We start from the raw sequence: 15844 nt of genomic DNA, 5'->3' as shown, positions 1-15844 counted from the left end.
TTCCGAAACAAAAGACCAGCACAGAGACGCTAAGCAGTACACCAAAACCTATTTAAATACGTGTACGTGAGAGGTCGTGAGTGGGTAGCCGCTAGAAAGCACAACAGAATAAGTTATGTATAAATCGCGCGGGCCCTAGGCGCTGCTCATAGGGTCCACACGGTCGCGGTCGAGGCGAACCCGTTGCGGTTGTCCGCCTGCGAGATCACGCCGACGCCGTCGACGCTCAGCTGGTTCGTCGTCGCGACGGTGCTGAGCTGGAAGATCGCGATGTTCGTGTTCCCCGCGGACTCGACGTTGACGATCTGGGACTGGCAGTTCCAGGTGTCGAGGCACTCCTGCGTGTAGTCGACGAAGAAGGAGTACAGGCCGGCCCCGAAGACGAAGATGTTCTCGGATTGGGAGATGGTGAGGGCCCAGGCGGAGGTGAGGTCGGCGGGGAAGGAGGGGTCACCGAGGTCGGAGTTGATGGTGAAGGGCTCCGGGACGGCGGGGTTCGGCTGGAAGTAAGGCTGCAAAAGAGTCAGCGTTATGCGATACGGAAATAGAGAAGGGCGACGTACCGACTCAGTCTGGATGAGACCGAGGTAGTGGTTCTTCGCGCCGTGGAGGTTGTACTGGTAGATGACATGGTGCTCGGACGCAGTGCCAATCATCCAGACGGGACCAGCGGACTCGGAAAGGATACCACGGCCAGAGTAGACGGTGATACGGCCCTCCGCGGGGTCGTCGAGGTCGTGGTCAGCGTTCCACACCCAGGTACCCTCGAGGTAGGCGGTCGACTTGGGGGTGAGGTGCAGCGCGAGGTACGCGGAGTAACACTCCTCGTTGTGACTGCCTGCCGGGCAGTTGCCGACCTGGAGGTTGCTGCCCTTGGCTGAGAAAAAAGTAAGCAAATGAAGTCGTGCATAACAGCAAAAGACTTACAGCCACCAAGACGAATGTGGCAATCCCACATGCCCGCAGAGCCCGGAGCATCCTCAGCGACGTTCCACTCGACGACGATAGCGCCGCCAGCCGGCCCAATAGTCGAGAAGGCGATGTCCTGGATCTCAACGGTGCCAACATCGCCCTCATTGCCAACCTTGACAACGACCTGCGGGTTCGCCGGGTCCTTGAAGTTGTCGCCCTTGCCCGCGATGACGGAGAACACCTCGCCGACGATGCGCGAGCCGACGGGGATCGTGAGCGTCGAGGTGACGACGTACGTGCCGTGGTCGATGAAAACGATGTTCTTGCCCGCGTTCGCGTCGAAGAGCGCCTGGAGCGCAGCGGTGTCGTCCGTGCTGCCGTCACCCTTCGCGCCGGAGGACTTGGCGCTGACGACCTGGCTGGCCGTGTAGTCGGTGTACTGCGGGCGCGGCTTCGAGAAGATCTTGCCGGAGCCGTCGAGGAGGGAGGCGTCCTTCGAGGGGGCGGGGACGACGCCCTGGGTGAAGCTGTGCGCGGTGTTGGCGCCGCTATAGACGTTGCCCTGTGCCCACGAGTCGATGGTGAGGCTGCCACCCTGAAGAACGACGGCGCCACCGGCGACCTGGACGGCGGTCGGAACGTTGTTGAGCACGGCGTTGTTGAGGACGAGGGAGCCGGCGAGGGAGCCAGAGCTGGCGGTGGAAGTCTGCACGAAGACGGGCGTGTCGGAGACGGTGGCATCGATGATAGCGAGACCGCCGGTGGTCTGCGTGTCCTCAGTGGTACCGCCGGTCATGAGGTCGAAGCCAACGCCGCAGTTGTTGATAGTGACGCCCTGGTAGGTCCATCCCCAGTTCCAAATGGTGTAGATGGCCGTCTGCGCGTTGTTGATGGTGACGTTCTTGACCGTGAACCTGGAGGCGAAATGAACTCTCGAATGGAAGGCGAACAGTGATTCAGGACTTACTGCTGGTTGCCAACCCACATACCGAACTTGCCTCCGTTGAAGATGAGGTCGCTCATGAAGCCTCCGGAGCCATTCTCGGCCCAGATACCCTGGTGGATGGTGCTGGCGTCGGTAGACATCTCGAAGCGGATGTTCTGCAGCGAGGTAGCCTGCGCGACCTGCCAGTGCACACCCGTCGCGCCGTTGGCGGGCGGCACCTGGCGCGTATCGATAACGAAGTTGCGAACCGAGCGGAAGCTAGGTAAATTTCAGGACTAGAAAGCAACGGAGAGGCTAAATGTACTCACAAGTTGTTCTGGTTAACATACCAGCTCTTGCCGCCTTCGGTGGGGTCAGCGTCGATGATGGCCATGCCGGCAAAGTTGGAAGCCGCCAAGAGCGTCGGAAGGTTCTTCGCATCACCGATCAGCTGGGTGTAGTAGTATGGCTGGATGGGGGAGGTGACGAGGTAGGTTCTGTTGACCGATGAGTTTCCGATGTAGAATTACGATACAGATCCCGCCTACCCCTGGGGGAAGTAAACAACGGCCGGAGTGATAGTAGAAGAAACGCAAGTGAAGGCGCCGCAACGGTTGCCCTCAGAGATGGCGCGGCTGGAAAGTTAGATTAGTACGATAGAACACTTCTCAGGGTAAAAGAAGTACTTGATAGCAGCCGTATCATCGGTCACACCTGAACATGTATTAGGGCACTTCGCCATCGCATAGGCAACGCTACTCACCATCGCCGACCGCGCCGTAGTCCTTGACGTTGCGGAAAACAGTGTAGGAAGCGTCGTCGTTGAACGCGGCCTTGCCCTGGTGGGTGATGCTCTCCAGCCAGAACGAGTCCGATTGGCGCTTCTCCAGCGGGAAGGCCATAGCAAGAAGAGAAAGCAAAGGGAACAGGAGGATGCCTGCTAACATTTTTAGCGGTCGTTCAGCGACGACGAGCTATAGAAGTGAATAAACAAGGAATGACGGGGGGCGCAAAGGCCAAAGTAGATGGGGAAACTTTGGCATGAGCAGGCCCTTCTTATATAGGTTGCCATGACATGGCTGAATAGGGACCCGGCGGGCGCTCGCAACGGGCTTGGAAAGGAAGATCCGCAGGGCAGTCCTCGAGAGAACATGAACAGGATGGGACTCAGCGTGCACCCGCAAGGCCCGGGCAGTTGGCCGCAGGCACACCCGTCGGGCCCGCGCGAAGGCGTGAACGCGTGCAATCGCACCAACCTCGGCACGGAACGAGCGAGAGCTCAATCGCCCCCAATCAGACAGAGGCGGGCTTGTGGACGCTGGGCGCTTGGCTGCTGTCCGTACGCGGCCGTGAACGCTGCAGTTCCTGAGGCCGTCGCACTCGAATGCGGATGCGAATGTGGCGGCGCAAGGTGCGATAATCTAGGCGTCAATGCCCGGTAGATCTGCGCTGAATGAAGAAGCGACTGCGGTGGAGTCCGTTCTGCAGGCGGGGGAAGGAGAGAAGCGTCGTGATCGCGCTGCGTACGCGGGTACCGCGGGAAAGGAACACGCGTCGCGTTCACGAGACGCGCCTTTATGGACGCTTTAAGCGACGCGCATGCCGGGAGGGCGTTCCTCGTCGTGCATGTGAAAGAAACTGTATGTCTTCATAAGGGTCTGCGTTCCGTCCGTCGGTCCCGCCTCCTTGAATAGCATCGGGCAAAGAGACGTGCCCCGGGATTGTTACCTCATCTGTCGGATTCTGCAGCACCTGAACATCGTTTGTATAGAGCCTGCCATGCTGCACATTTCTCGGAAGGCGCGAATAGGCGCGCCACGTCGAGACGAAGGGTCGCACGAGGGCGAGTACGGTGCAACATTGAGCGAGACGGACAAACTGCCGAATTTCGACCTCATGATGAACGCGATGGGTCATAGCGGTCCTGGGCGGATACATGCGTGCGCTGTCAAAGCATGAACTTGGCCAATAGACCCAGTCGGTGATGTGCGCAACCAAGTCCTCTGCGTCCGCGCTCAACGAGCAAACAGATCGGGATTCGAACAAACAGCGCGGAGCTACTTCTTCCCGATTAGGAAGGCCTTATTCATGATTCATCATCACTCGTCCGAACTGTCAAGCCTTTTCCCAACCGCCATGTCCCTCCGAGCGACGAACACGACCAAAGATGCCGCAAACAGACACGTGAATGAGATGCTGGATGCATTGCGGTGCGTCTCCTGCCCTCTCTTCCCTCCTTCCCCAGCTCACATTCTCCCAGCGGCGAACACTTCCGCCACACGCAGAACGTCTCGCGCGTCCGCCGCGCCCCACCTCCATCCATAAACCGCGCCGCCCCCACGCTCCCCTTCTTCCTCGAATACTACGCCGCAGCGCAGCCGACCGCCGGGCCCAGCACACCGCCGCCGGGGTCAGGGCCGAAGCGCCAGTCTGGTCCGCCCCCGCCGCGCAGCTGGACGCGATCGTCAACTAACTCAGATGCAGACCGTGCGCCGAGCTTGCGCTATAAGTGCCTCCCGCACGTGTTTGCGCACCTGCCCGGGCCTTCGCATGCGAAAGGCTTCCCGACATTGGCCCTCGTATGCCTTCGCGCGCTGCTTGCGCTGTATACGCCTGAGGAGATCGTCGAGGATGTAGCTCCTCTGCTTCCTGGCCATCTCCGACGGCTGCTCGTAAGAGACGCGGCGATGCATGCGCCTTTCTCTACCGCGCAACTGCTGGAGCTTGGTGGGGTAGAGGGACACATCGAGGGCGAACTCGTCGTCGTTGGTCCAGCAGCAGGCCTTCGCGAAGAGCACGTCATCCGATTAGCAGACAGCGCCCGCGCGCAGGCCACATCAGAAGATTGGGACGCCGACGATGACACAGGGACGCCTCCCCTGCAAACGCTCGTGCTCATGTCAGCCCGACTCACACCCACCGCATTGCTCAAGCTCCCTCCCTCCATCACCCATCTCGCACTCACCAACCTTCCCGAACCCATCTTATTGCATCGACTGCCTGGCGTCTGTCCACTATTGATTTATCTCGACCTATCACACAACACCTGGCTGAGCAAGACCGAACGCCGAGCCGACCTCACCAGGATAGAATGGCCACGCTGGACACAGCTCCGGCGACTGGCCTTGATAGGTTGCTACATCCCCGACGAGCTCCCCATGAAGGTGAACAAATCACGCTGGGACGACGTCGAGATTGTACAGTCATAAGTCATCATAGTCATCACAGGCCTCTCTTCGGGCAGCGTTATTCATATACAAGATGGGAAGCGGCGGTGGATGTAGCTGTACAATGGAAGTGCGATGTATGAATCCGAGAGGAGTGGAAAGTGTCCCAGTATGGAGGCTGTGATCATGGGTAAGCGAGAATGAGCATGAGCTTGCTACGACCTGGCGTCGAGGAAGTCTTGGATGCTGAACTGAGGTACGGGTTGCTAGGCGAGGCGTGAGCTAAGGAGAAGGTGAGCATGAAAAATAGAAAAGCGTACCTCTTCGGGAACGGTCGCCTTGCCCTGTTGAGGAGCACCTCCGTCGGCGGCTTTGGTAGGAGGGACAGGTGCACCAGGTTTCGCCTTGATGCGCAGGTCGTGCATGAACGACCATATCGTGGACGTATACCGCGTATAGTACTCCAGCCGCGATATCACCGGCCGGCCCATGCGATCTACATCTCCCAGTCAGTATCCCACACGCTCATACCGCTCGCACGACTCACAAAGTATCGCACTGTTGATCTGCTCAGCAACGGCTGCCCGCCGTGCCTGCGACATGTACTTCGCAAGCGAGCGCTCGTCCTCGGGCGGTCGGTAGAGCAGCAAGGCAGAGACGTGGCCGAGCTCTTCCTCGTATGTGCGCCGGTCCCGCGCGTTGGGCAGGCGCTTCGCGAGAGCATACAGCTTCGTGCCCTTCGCGATCAGTTCTTCCTCGGAGAGCCGCGGGGTGGGCTGGGGAGCGTCCGAAGCTGTCGCCTCTGCATCTGGCGAGCCAGGCGGAGGCCGTGTACGGCAAGCCTCGATGAAGGCCTGAATGCGGAGGTTGAGCACGAGGTGTGCGGGGTCGACCGATGTGCGGGGCACGTATGTTGACCGTGACGATGCAGGGGCCGGCGCCTCCCCCTCCCCACTCAGCACGGAGGGGAACTCGCGCGCGAGCAGGTCCGTCGCCGCGTCGACCTCGCCCAGAAGAAGGTGCCGACGAATCTCTGTAGGCCGATGATCAGCGTTCCGCTGCAAGTCCGACTGCTTGTGTAAGACGCACCCTCGCGTTTGCGCGCTTCCTGCAATGCGTCCTCGGGTAAGGGCGCCGAGTCTAGCGTAGCACTCATAATCTCGTCTCCATCTGCGTCAAGGCGCGGGGAGCATCCGCGAGCAAGGGCGCGGGCGGTGTTGACGTAGCCGCTATGGCAGAGGTAATCCAGGACGAGCGAGCGCTGCTGCGGGGTGAGCATTAGCGCGCTGACGGCAATGTGAGCCCTTACCAGTTCCGCTGAGGACGGCGGGGAAGAGGGAACCCGCTGAGGGGGCGCCATGGCGGACAGGAACAAAGATGGCAGCCGAAAGCTCGTGGGTGATGCGCCCTGATGCGCCCCATCCCCATCTGGAAGGCTTTGTTCTGGCCCAAACGGCAACTCGACACGTGTATATTCTTCTTTCCCAACCGCCATCTCCTCACGATGCTTTCCGGCGGCTATTGGCGCTACATGTCTTTCTCCATCTCATCTCTTCTTGCAGACAGCTCATGCCAGTATAGAATCGCCAGTGAGGTACTTTTCTGGCCGACCAGAATCAGTATGTCATGAACTACGCGTCAGATAGTTCCGGTGCTGAGGTTGTTCTACAGTTCACGATTGAGCGTCAACATCACTCCTCCGCGTAAATATAGACATAGCGTCCAAACACGATCATCATGTTATTCTCCTTTGGTTTGCCTCTGCTGTCAGAAGTCCAAGGAACAAGGATGACTTCACAAGTCCATTAAAGTAAAAGTTTTCCAACCCTTTCCGTCAACCTTCTTCCCTTCATCTGGTACGTTCCCTGGTATACTGTCGTTGTCGTCACTGAGTCTGCTTGACAGACCGCGGACATCACTCCAACGGTCCAAAAAGCCCGACGCCGCGAGCTCGACCGCTTTCCTTCTTCACTTCCCCCTCCACTCAGTTTCAACGCTCTGTCCTTCTTTTCCCTCGTTGAGACTGCCTCGCTTTTGGTGATAAACGAAACTGATCAGTAGAGGATGTCCCGCCCTTCGCACCGAGAGTCGAGAGGATCACACCACCCGCCAATGCCACAACAGCCTCCCATGGCGCCGGACGACAAGCCAGTCAGGGTAATCACGGTTCTTACCAACCATGTAGCTATCAAGAAGTGAGCTGGGGATCTCGCACACCCATTAACATGACTGACAGTTCGGTTAGACTTCCTCGCGCGACGTACTACCTATACACGGGTGTGCCCGCTTCCTGCTCTCCCACTGCCGCTCATGAAATCTGACCATTCTCGCGCCTCTTTACCTGTAGTCGGTGAGCTGGCTCGACATCCACCTGCGCGATGTTTCTCAAACTGCTCAGGGATCGTTTCGCGTGGCAAGCAAGGAGAATGGCGAGAAGAGAAGCACAGCGAGAAGCGAATTCGTGTCATCGACCGCCTGCAGGAGAAGGTCGCCCCTCAGGTCTTCGTCAACTGCGTGTTCGACGGCATGAGCCTCCTGTTCGTGCCGTATGTATTGGCATTGCCCGGAGGGAATAGTGGCAGGGTGCCCGCGCTTCGCAGCATGTCCTCGGTTCTCCTGACCATACATTCCCAGTTATCCGTCAACATGGGCAGCGGCCCCACGCCGTCTCCCAACGCGGAGTACAGGGTCACCATCACCAGGACCGCACATCCGGGTATCAAGACGGCGTACGTTGTCGAGTGTCAATCCGCGCCCATCGCTAATCATCCTTTCAAGGGACGTTGAGGACCTGATCAAGAAGAATAGAGGCGCCCCAAGCGTGCAAGCCTTTCAAGTTATCAACCTCTTGCAATTGATTATTCGTCAACACTCGAACAAGTAAGCTTTCCGTAGCCTCAATTCCTCGTCGATCTAAGGGCTCCCCAGTTTGATGAAACCCGCCGTCAATGCGAAGGCGTACTTTACCAGCAAGGATAGGCATGTTTTCCAGGGCACGCCAGTCGAGCTTTGGCGAGGATATTTTCAGTTCGTACGCCTCCTGTGCATGGAGTTTTTCCTCACTAGGCCACAGGTCTGTCCGCCCTACGATTGGTCGCTTGCTTATCAACATCGACACGACTGTCGCGCCATTGTACGTGTTTGTGATAGGCCCTTTCGTTCACTGACGCGCGCGCAGCATCGCCCCAGGCGGCGTCATCGACTTCATGCTGAACATCATCGGCTCGAACAACGTCGCGCATCTCGCCATTCCCGAGACTCATCCGAACTTCCAGAAGCTCAACCGTGCTCTCAAGAACTTACAGATCACGGTCAAATTCAACAAGGCGCCCACCAAGATCATTCGTGGCCTGGAGCCGCGCGCTGGCCACTTCACATTCCATAACGACCAGAAAGGGCGAAGCATGTCCGTTCAGGTTAGTACTGGCGCTGTCTTGCGTCCTCTTGTTGCTCAACGTTTGTTAGTCGCACTATCATCGCGCGCATGGATATAGGATGGCTTACCTAGACATTGTCGGATTGCGCCTCACGGGCCCGAGCGCGCCCAACCCGGTCATCGTTCCTGCGGAGCTCTGCACCCTCAAGCCCTTCCAATTCTACAAGCGGAAACTGGACGAGAATATGACGGCTCAGACAGTCAAATTCGCCACCCTGAAGCCTAAAGAGCGGAAAGACAAGATTTTGAAAGGCCTTGGAGGAGGTGTCGACTCTCCTGTATGTTTTGCCTACTACGTTGTTCGGCGACGTACTGATCTGTTCGAAAGATTCAGCACTACCAGCAGTCATCGTACATCCAGGCAGCCGGGATGGTAATTGGTCAAGAGCTAGAGCAAGTACAAGGAAGAATGCTCCCTCCGCCTACACTCCTTTACGATCAACCTGCGATTTACGCCCAGCAGCCACACAAGCGGCCCTTCGAGGTAAGCTCACCCGCGTAGCCGCAAAGCTGGCTTGACATCCCTTCCGATAGGTTCCTCGAGGTGGCGCGTGGAACATGGTCGGCAAGAGGGTTGCTAAACCACGCCACCTGAGCAACTGGGCTTCAGTCAACTTCGCGCCTGCCATATCCGACGGGCGCGCGGCCGACTTCATCAAACGTCTGGCTGACGCTTGCCAGAAGCTGGGTGAGTCGCCTGCTTCTTCGAAAGCCAGATGTTTTAGCGTTCATCCCTTACGACAGGCATGGGTAAGCCTGTTATTGTTGGCCTCCGACACACTTAAACTTGGGCGATAGGCGTCGACCCGCCGGCCATAAGCCATCCAATCAATGGAGATGGTATGAACCCCGAGAAGTATCTAGACGAAGCGTATTGCCGGCTGGATCGTAAGAAGGCCCCGCTGCTCCTGATATTCCTGCCGCAAAATGCGAAGGGCATTCGCCAGCGCGTCAAGCACTGGGGCGACATTGTCCGCGGTACGTGTTTATGTCCAGCTCATCTTTTTTGGCTTACGCTTTGGAAGGTGTGATCACACAGTGCGTCCGTGAGTCGAAGGTGAAGGGAGCGAACGATCAGTATTTCAATAACGTTGGCATCAAGTACGTCGGCTATGTGTTTCGTCGTCGCTTGTTCAGCCTCGAAATTTTTGTTACAGGCTCAACGCTCGCCTTGGTGGTATGAGCGCGGAGGTTCGGTCTCCAGTGATGGACCTCCTGCAAAAGAAGACGACCATGATCGTAGGTAAGTCACTGCCCGATCGCGTTCCTTTCGGCTGTTCACGGTTCTTTTCTGCAGGAGCCGACGTCAGTCATCCTGGCCCTGGGCAGACGCGTCCTTCGATGGTCAGCCTCGTCTACTCGCACGACAGAGATGCGGCGCGGTTCAACGCAATCAGCGATATACAAGACGCGCGAACGGAGCGCATCGAGAACATGCGCGATTACGCGTATAGGGCTATCCAGGGCTTCGTCAAGATGAACAACCGAGAGGACCTGCCTATCAAGCTCTTCCCGCAACGTGTCGTGTTCTATCGAGATGGTATCAGTGAAGGGGAGTTCCACAATGTGGCCGCGCAAGAGGTTGCGGACTTCAAATGTAGGATCGGACTCTGATATTTTTGATTGGACTCTGACCACTGTTGGACTGCTAGCGGGCGTTGACAAGGCTTTGAACAAGTACAAAAGCGCTGGACGAGCACCGCCTGACGCGCCCGGTCCTGAAGTGGCATACATCGTTGTTGGCAAGCGGTCAGTCGTATCCTCAACCCGCTGCATCACGATACCATAACTTTGTGATAGACACCATGTCGTGTTTTTCCCCAGCGACAAGCGGGACGAGGACGGCAAGACCGGAAACCTACCCAGCGGCTTCGTCACCGACCGCGGGCTTGAAAGCCCCTTCGCGCGCGACTTCTTCCTCCAAAGTCATTCAGCCATCCAAGGAAGTCAGTATCGTTCATTGGCCTAATTCAGCAGTACTCATGAGCGCACGCTAGCATCGCGTAGCTCGCACTACGTCGTCCTGCACAACGATATCCGGGATTTCGATGTCGAGCTGTGAGTTTTTTGCACAGTGATCTTCGGTCTTCACCAACGTACGAGGTGTAGCTTCAAGCAACTGTCGTTTCATCTCTGCCATACGTACGCCAAGGCCACTCGCGCCGTGTCGATCCCTTCTCCGGTCTACTGTAAGCCTTTGACACTTTATCTTCTTTGCCTGAAGCTGATGTGCATTCCCTATAGACGCCGACGTGAGCACTGCCACGCACTGCTGGTCTTGCATCTTGTACTGACGGTGCCCTGCAGCTCGCCTGCGCTCGCGGAGCCTTCCACGTCAATGCGAACTCCCACGTCGACTTCGACAGCGACTCCGGCAACTCCATCGATATGGCGCTCTGGCGCTCTGACTTCCAGCCGCCCCAGAAGCACATCGGCCAGACGATGTACTTCCTGTAATCTTGTGACTTGCCATCGTCGCACTTGTCTTGCACCTCTTGCATCAGTGACAGACACCCCGTTCATCTGGACGCGCCAACCGCATTGGCCATCGCGTCCCTTGTAGCATCACCTTCCCTTTTATCCTTGTTGCAGTCGAAACGAAACAAAGTGTACTTGTAGCAAACCAGTCGTTCATGTCTAGAAACGTCTCTTGGCCGTAATGTTACATGATAAGTATTGTGTACAATGCGAGGATGTACCGTATGATGAGCGCATTCGGATTGTGCAGCTTTCAAAAGCGCTGGCCATACCGACTGACTGCACGATTAGTCGCTGTCGTACATGATCACATCCTCATCGTCATCGACACCCCAGTCTGGAGTCGGGCTCCGCTCCTTCTGCTTCTGCTTCGCGCTCTGGTTACGCACCGGGGCTCGAGGTGCACGAGCACCGCCCGCGCCTACGGGGCCAGATTCGCGCGGAAGCTCGCGCGGGACACTCCGACCAAGCGTGTGTCCCGAGCTTCCCCATTGGTGCGCAGTGGATTCCGTGTTCTCTTTTTCCTTTTCCTTGCCCTTCGCAGAGGTTGAGGCAGAGGATCCGGGAGCAGGCCTCCCGCTGAGTGTAGCGCCGGAACCGGAGAAGGATTGAACACCCTGTGGGATTGTTCGGATTAGCGATGAATCACGACTGAAGGATAGAACGGTGCAGCGAGCCAAGTCGTACGAGATGAGGGTGAGCGATAGATACGCACAGATGGTGCACCAGGAGAACCAGGCGATGCAGGCGCGTTAGGCGGTTGATAGGGAGGCACGTTGAATCCGAAGAAGAGCTGGCCGAAAGGCAAGTTGAGGGGACCAGGTACGCGCGTCCCGGATTCCAAAGTTTCATTGGAGACGATCTTGCGGTTGCTGGGAAAGTGTCAAAAGGTATCCTGCAAGGAAAGCAAGAAGCCACATACTCGGTCTTGATGATCTTGCTCCCTTCAGGGACCGCCTCGACCTTGCGATGGGAGATGCCCTTGCCTTTCGTCTTCCTACCGCCCAACGTCTCGCCACGGCCCTTGAAACTCTCCCACTGGTCGCCCTCCTTGCTCAAGGTTGTCTGCCCAGTCGAGGTACCCGCGAAGCCGCCGCTTAAGGATGATCCGGGACGCGACGAACCAGGCGAGGCCGAGTTTAGGTCGATCTTGAGCTTGGACGCCATCGTCGGAGGAGGGGGCGCCTTCGGCCTCTCGGGCTCGACATAGCCTACTGGGGGCGCAAAGTCGACCTCGAGATCGGTGTCCAGGACGCTGATACCTTCGCCTCCCGGGACGGCTTCCATGACGAGTAGGCCGAAAACTATGGAATTGTAGGAAATCTCGATGATGTCGCCTTGCGTAAGGGCAGTGAAGTTGCGGAGGGCTTGCTCGAGGCTAGTGGTGCATTAGCTGAAGTCGCCGAGGAAGGAGGGTATACGCACACAGCCTTGGGATCCGAGATCTCGAGGAAGTGTACGGTCTGCGCTTGCAGCTTGACGAACTTGCCCTTCGGCAGCTCGGTACCAGTGATGCGGATGGGATCGCCCTCGTTTAGCCTCAGGGTCTTCATCATCCAATATGGCAGGTGAACCACACCCTCCTCGGCGATGAACTCCAGTACACCAGCGTGGGTAGACGCCGCCGGGTTCGCTGGATTGCGTAGCTGGAACATCCACGGGTCTTGTAGGTCAAGGCGAGTTAACCTCGCCAGAGCAGATGGAGGCATGATGACTGTATGTCAGTCAGTACCCATCGCCACGATGAATCGCAGTAGGCCACGCACTCTTTCCACCGTAAGAAACATTGTCTCTAGGTCTGCCAGGCAGCATCGCAACGCTGTATGCCTTCAGATATTCATCGAATTGTCTCGGGTTTGCACGCCTGCTGCTGGGCATGCCCGGCAGGACGCCGCCACTAATCTCAGTCTCAGCATCGCAGGAGCACTAGCAGGGAGTATGACCTACCCAGCAAGTTGGGCGAAGAGACTTCCAGGGCCATTATTCAACTGGAGCTCTGTCAGTCGCACGAAGCTGCCTTCCGAATGTGCACTCACAAAATCCATGGCAGTGTGCGCGAGAGTAGGATACAACCTGCACAAGGCGCGCGTCGCTGACGCACGCGTCCCCAATTAGGAAATCGGCGTCGCATCACACACGCGTGACACCGACGCGTCGAAAAATCCAAGTCGTTCTCCCCATTGTTCTCCTCAGCCATGGCGACCGCGCAACCTACCTCGGCCCAGCAGGGCGTCACGAAAACAGTGGGATCCAATGCTGCGTTTAACGACAAAGTGCGTAACTGCACCAATGGTCCACATCTCTCGCTAACTTCGAGCAGGGCAAACCGATGGAACTCCGCATGTCGAATATGGTTGCGGCGAAGGGTGCGTAGCTCACTCATGCCAGAAGGGGAGGATGCTGAAGATATAACAGCCATATCCGATGCTGTACGCACGTCTCTTGGTCCGAGGGGAATGGATAAGATGGTGAGTACGCGTCCTGCACAGATCGGGTACACATTTCTGACATGCTCAGATCCAAACATCGAAAGGCGAGGTGATCGTCACGAACGATGGTGCGACCATCCTCAAGAGCATCCAGGCCCTTCACCCCGCAGCGAAGATGGCAAGACGGCTTCATACAACGAAAGCGCCTGTCCTAACTTGACCATCAGCTCGTCGATCTCTCTGCCGCGCAAGATGTTGAGGCCGGCGATGGAACGACCTCCGTTGTCGTCCTTGCTGGTAGCTTCCTTGGTGCCGCTGAGAAGATGCTCGAGAAGGGCATTCACCCCACGATCATCGCCGAGTCCTTCATCAAGGCATCCGCGAAGGCCGTCGAATACCTCACCGAGATTTCGACTCCGGTCGACCTGAACGACAAGTCGAGCCTCCTTCGCGCAGCGAGCACATCTCTGAACTCGAAGGTGTGTTCCCTCTTCCCACCACCCATTTTCATGCTTCAACTCTTCTCTGCAGATCGTCTCGCAATACTCCTCGACTTTAGCGCCCATCGCTGTCCAGGCCGTAACCCGCCTCGTGACACCTACTTCCTCCAACGTCGACCTTCGCGATATCCGCATCGCTAAGAAGGTCGGCGGCACCATCGAGGACACTGAGCTCGTCGAGGGCGTCGTCCTCAACCAGAACGTCATCTCCTCCGCCGGCGGCCCCAGCCGCATCGAAAAAGCCAAGATCGCCATAATCCAGTTCCAGCTCAGCCCCCCGAAGCCAGACATGGACAACACGGTCGTGATCAACGACTACCGCCAGATGGACAAGGTCATCAAGGAGGGCCGCCAGTACCTCCTGAACATGTGCAAGAAGATCAAGAAGGCGGGCTGCAACGTCCTGCTCATCCAGAAGTCGATCCTGCGCGACGCGGTCGACGACACGTCGCTCAACTTCTTGAAGCGGCTGGGGATCCTGGCGGTGAAGGACGTCGAGCGCGATGAGATCGAGTTCTTGGCGAAGAGCTTGGGGTGCAAGCCGGTGGCGGATATAGAGGCGTTTACGGAGGATAAGCTCGGGTATGCGGATCTCGTCGAGGAGACCTCGCAATCGGGCGCCAAAGTCGTCCGCATCACCGGTATCAAGAACCGCGGGCGGACAGTCAGCATCCTCGCCATGGGCAGCAACAGCCTCGTCCTCGAGGAGTGCGAGCGCAGTCTGCACGACGCGCTCTGTGTTGTCCGTTGTCTCGTGAAGAAGCGGTGAGTTGGCCATATTTTTTCCTCGACCCCTTCACTGAACCTTCCCAGCGCCTTGATCGGCGGTGGTGGATCCCCCGAGATCCATGTCTCGCGGCTGTTGTCGCAATATTCGCACACGCTGAAGGGCATGGAGGCATACTGCTTCCAGGCCTACGCGGACGCTTTGGAGGTCATCCCGACGACGCTCGCCGAGAACGCAGGCTTGAACCCCATCGCGATCGTCACCGAGCTGCGCAACAGGCATGCTTTGGGCGAGCGCAACGCTGGCATCAACGTCCGGAAGGTGAGCAGCTCTCATGGGCGATGCATTCCAAAGCTAAGAAGATCGCTCATCCCTCAGGGCTTGATATCAAACATCCTCGAGGAGGACGTCGTTCAGCCGTTGCTCGTCTCAACAAGCGCAGTGGAGCTGGCGACCGAGACAGTCTGCTTGCTGTTGAAGATCGACGACTACGTGCAAGCACGATAGATGTTGAAGTGTGAGGGAATATATTTGCTGTATTCATAGTGCTTTTTCGACTACAACTGCTGCTTGTCGAACTTGTGGGAGCGGTACGCTGCTGGTATCTTGCCAGAAAGTCACGACGGCGAGAATCCTCGCCAAAACTCAAGGTGATGGTGGTCAAGAACGCTTCGCTCAAGGCGAGGGTCTACTTAGTCTCGTCAACCATCCTCCAGTAAACTGGAGGTCTACTGATACATCAAGGAACCTGGTCCCATAAAACTTGTACATCGAGAACTTCTCTTATGAGTCCCGCCCAACAAACTTCAGCAGGTCTTCAAGGCGTCGGTGCGAAGAGACCAATGGTAGCACAGGCTGCGCTGCACGTCCCGAGGGCAGCGTTGCACGCCAGGATGGCGGGTGGTGCGGCGGGGAGCGCGACGCCCATTGTGAAGCCTGCGGCGGCGTAGCAGGCGACGGCGACGGTGTTGCAGCCTACGAGGGGGAGAGTGAACTTGTGGTCATCTTGCAAAGATTTGCGTGAACACGTACCAGTCTGGCAAATCCCGTAGGCGATGGGGCCACCAGCGACGGTGGCCGCGAGGGCCAGAGGGGCGAAGAGGATGGAGAAGCGCATATTGAAGGTTGTGCGAGCGGCGAGTGGACGCGCGGTGACAGTGTTTGAGTGTCCAGAAACTGGGGGGGCACTCGGTGGGTATGCGTAGTGGTAGAGCCTGCCTGGCGCGCCTGATTTGTATGCCACGGGAAGCGAGGAGGAAGCGAGGATCCC

General features: G+C 57.6%; 7 protein-coding genes across 7 annotated transcripts; 3 read left to right on the top strand and 4 right to left on the bottom strand.

Annotated features, from left to right (window-relative positions):
- Positions 1–146: 146 nt before the first annotated feature.
- On the bottom strand, positions 147–2784 carry SCHCODRAFT_02482998 (glycoside hydrolase family 55 protein; the record flags this gene model as incomplete). The annotated part of the gene is made up of 8 exons (XM_003035749.2): positions 147–512; positions 564–877; positions 928–1826; positions 1880–2116; positions 2167–2334; positions 2386–2472; positions 2524–2551; positions 2601–2784. The coding sequence occupies 8 exons, from the start codon at positions 2782–2784 to the stop codon at positions 147–149; spliced, it is 2283 nt and encodes a 760-aa protein (XP_003035795.1).
- An 832-nt stretch (positions 2785–3616) lies between these two features.
- On the top strand, positions 3617–5132 carry SCHCODRAFT_01345261 (uncharacterized protein; the record flags this gene model as incomplete). Its single annotated transcript, XM_050341478.1, has 3 exons — positions 3617–3749; positions 3810–4047; positions 4083–5132. The coding sequence occupies 3 exons, from the start codon at positions 3617–3619 to the stop codon at positions 5044–5046; spliced, it is 1335 nt and encodes a 444-aa protein (XP_050203021.1). The 3' UTR covers positions 5047–5132.
- An 87-nt stretch (positions 5133–5219) lies between these two features.
- On the bottom strand, positions 5220–6364 carry SCHCODRAFT_02595933 (uncharacterized protein; the record flags this gene model as incomplete). The annotated part of the gene is made up of 4 exons (XM_050344022.1): positions 5220–5270; positions 5325–5500; positions 5552–6037; positions 6094–6364. 4 exons carry the CDS (start codon positions 6362–6364, stop codon positions 5220–5222), a joined length of 984 nt encoding a protein of 327 aa, XP_050203020.1.
- Positions 6365–7134: 770 nt separating this feature from the next.
- Positions 7135–10897, top strand: SCHCODRAFT_02695509 (Piwi-domain-containing protein; the record flags this gene model as incomplete). Its single annotated transcript, XM_050346882.1, has 22 exons — positions 7135–7199; positions 7250–7281; positions 7403–7587; positions 7639–7733; positions 7783–7884; positions 7933–8031; positions 8078–8137; positions 8183–8420; positions 8470–8718; positions 8769–8924; positions 8975–9128; positions 9185–9190; positions 9239–9418; positions 9466–9541; positions 9598–9683; positions 9738–10037; positions 10093–10189; positions 10241–10386; positions 10438–10498; positions 10550–10629; positions 10685–10692; positions 10748–10897. The coding sequence occupies 22 exons, from the start codon at positions 7135–7137 to the stop codon at positions 10895–10897; spliced, it is 2625 nt and encodes an 874-aa protein (XP_050203019.1).
- Positions 10898–11001: 104 nt separating this feature from the next.
- On the bottom strand, positions 11002–12991 carry SCHCODRAFT_02607487 (UFD1-domain-containing protein). The gene is made up of 7 exons (XM_003035751.2): positions 12955–12991; positions 12866–12906; positions 12685–12815; positions 12344–12632; positions 11841–12296; positions 11634–11790; positions 11002–11535 (listed from the first exon to the last, which is right to left on the bottom strand). Exons 1-7 carry the CDS (start codon positions 12961–12963, stop codon positions 11206–11208), a joined length of 1413 nt encoding a protein of 470 aa, XP_003035797.2. The 5' UTR covers positions 12964–12991; the 3' UTR covers positions 11002–11205.
- A 256-nt stretch (positions 12992–13247) lies between these two features.
- SCHCODRAFT_081205 (T-complex protein 1) lies at positions 13248–15152 on the top strand (the record flags this gene model as incomplete). The annotated part of the gene is made up of 7 exons (XM_003034936.1): positions 13248–13284; positions 13334–13386; positions 13436–13525; positions 13575–13826; positions 13879–14612; positions 14661–14895; positions 14953–15152. 7 exons carry the CDS (start codon positions 13248–13250, stop codon positions 15079–15081), a joined length of 1530 nt encoding a protein of 509 aa, XP_003034982.1. The 3' UTR covers positions 15082–15152.
- A 239-nt stretch (positions 15153–15391) lies between these two features.
- On the bottom strand, positions 15392–15691 carry SCHCODRAFT_02485856 (uncharacterized protein; the record flags this gene model as incomplete). Its single annotated transcript, XM_003035752.2, has 2 exons — positions 15392–15549; positions 15607–15691. 2 exons carry the CDS (start codon positions 15689–15691, stop codon positions 15392–15394), a joined length of 243 nt encoding a protein of 80 aa, XP_003035798.1.
- Positions 15692–15844: the final 153 nt, after the last annotated feature.

This window comes from Schizophyllum commune, assembly GCF_000143185.2.
Source record: "Schizophyllum commune H4-8 unplaced genomic scaffold SCHCOscaffold_1, whole genome shotgun sequence".
NCBI lineage: Eukaryota > Fungi > Basidiomycota > Agaricomycetes > Agaricales > Schizophyllaceae > Schizophyllum > Schizophyllum commune.
Note: the sequence above shows the minus strand (reverse complement) of the source record. Positions and strands in the feature narration are given on the sequence as shown.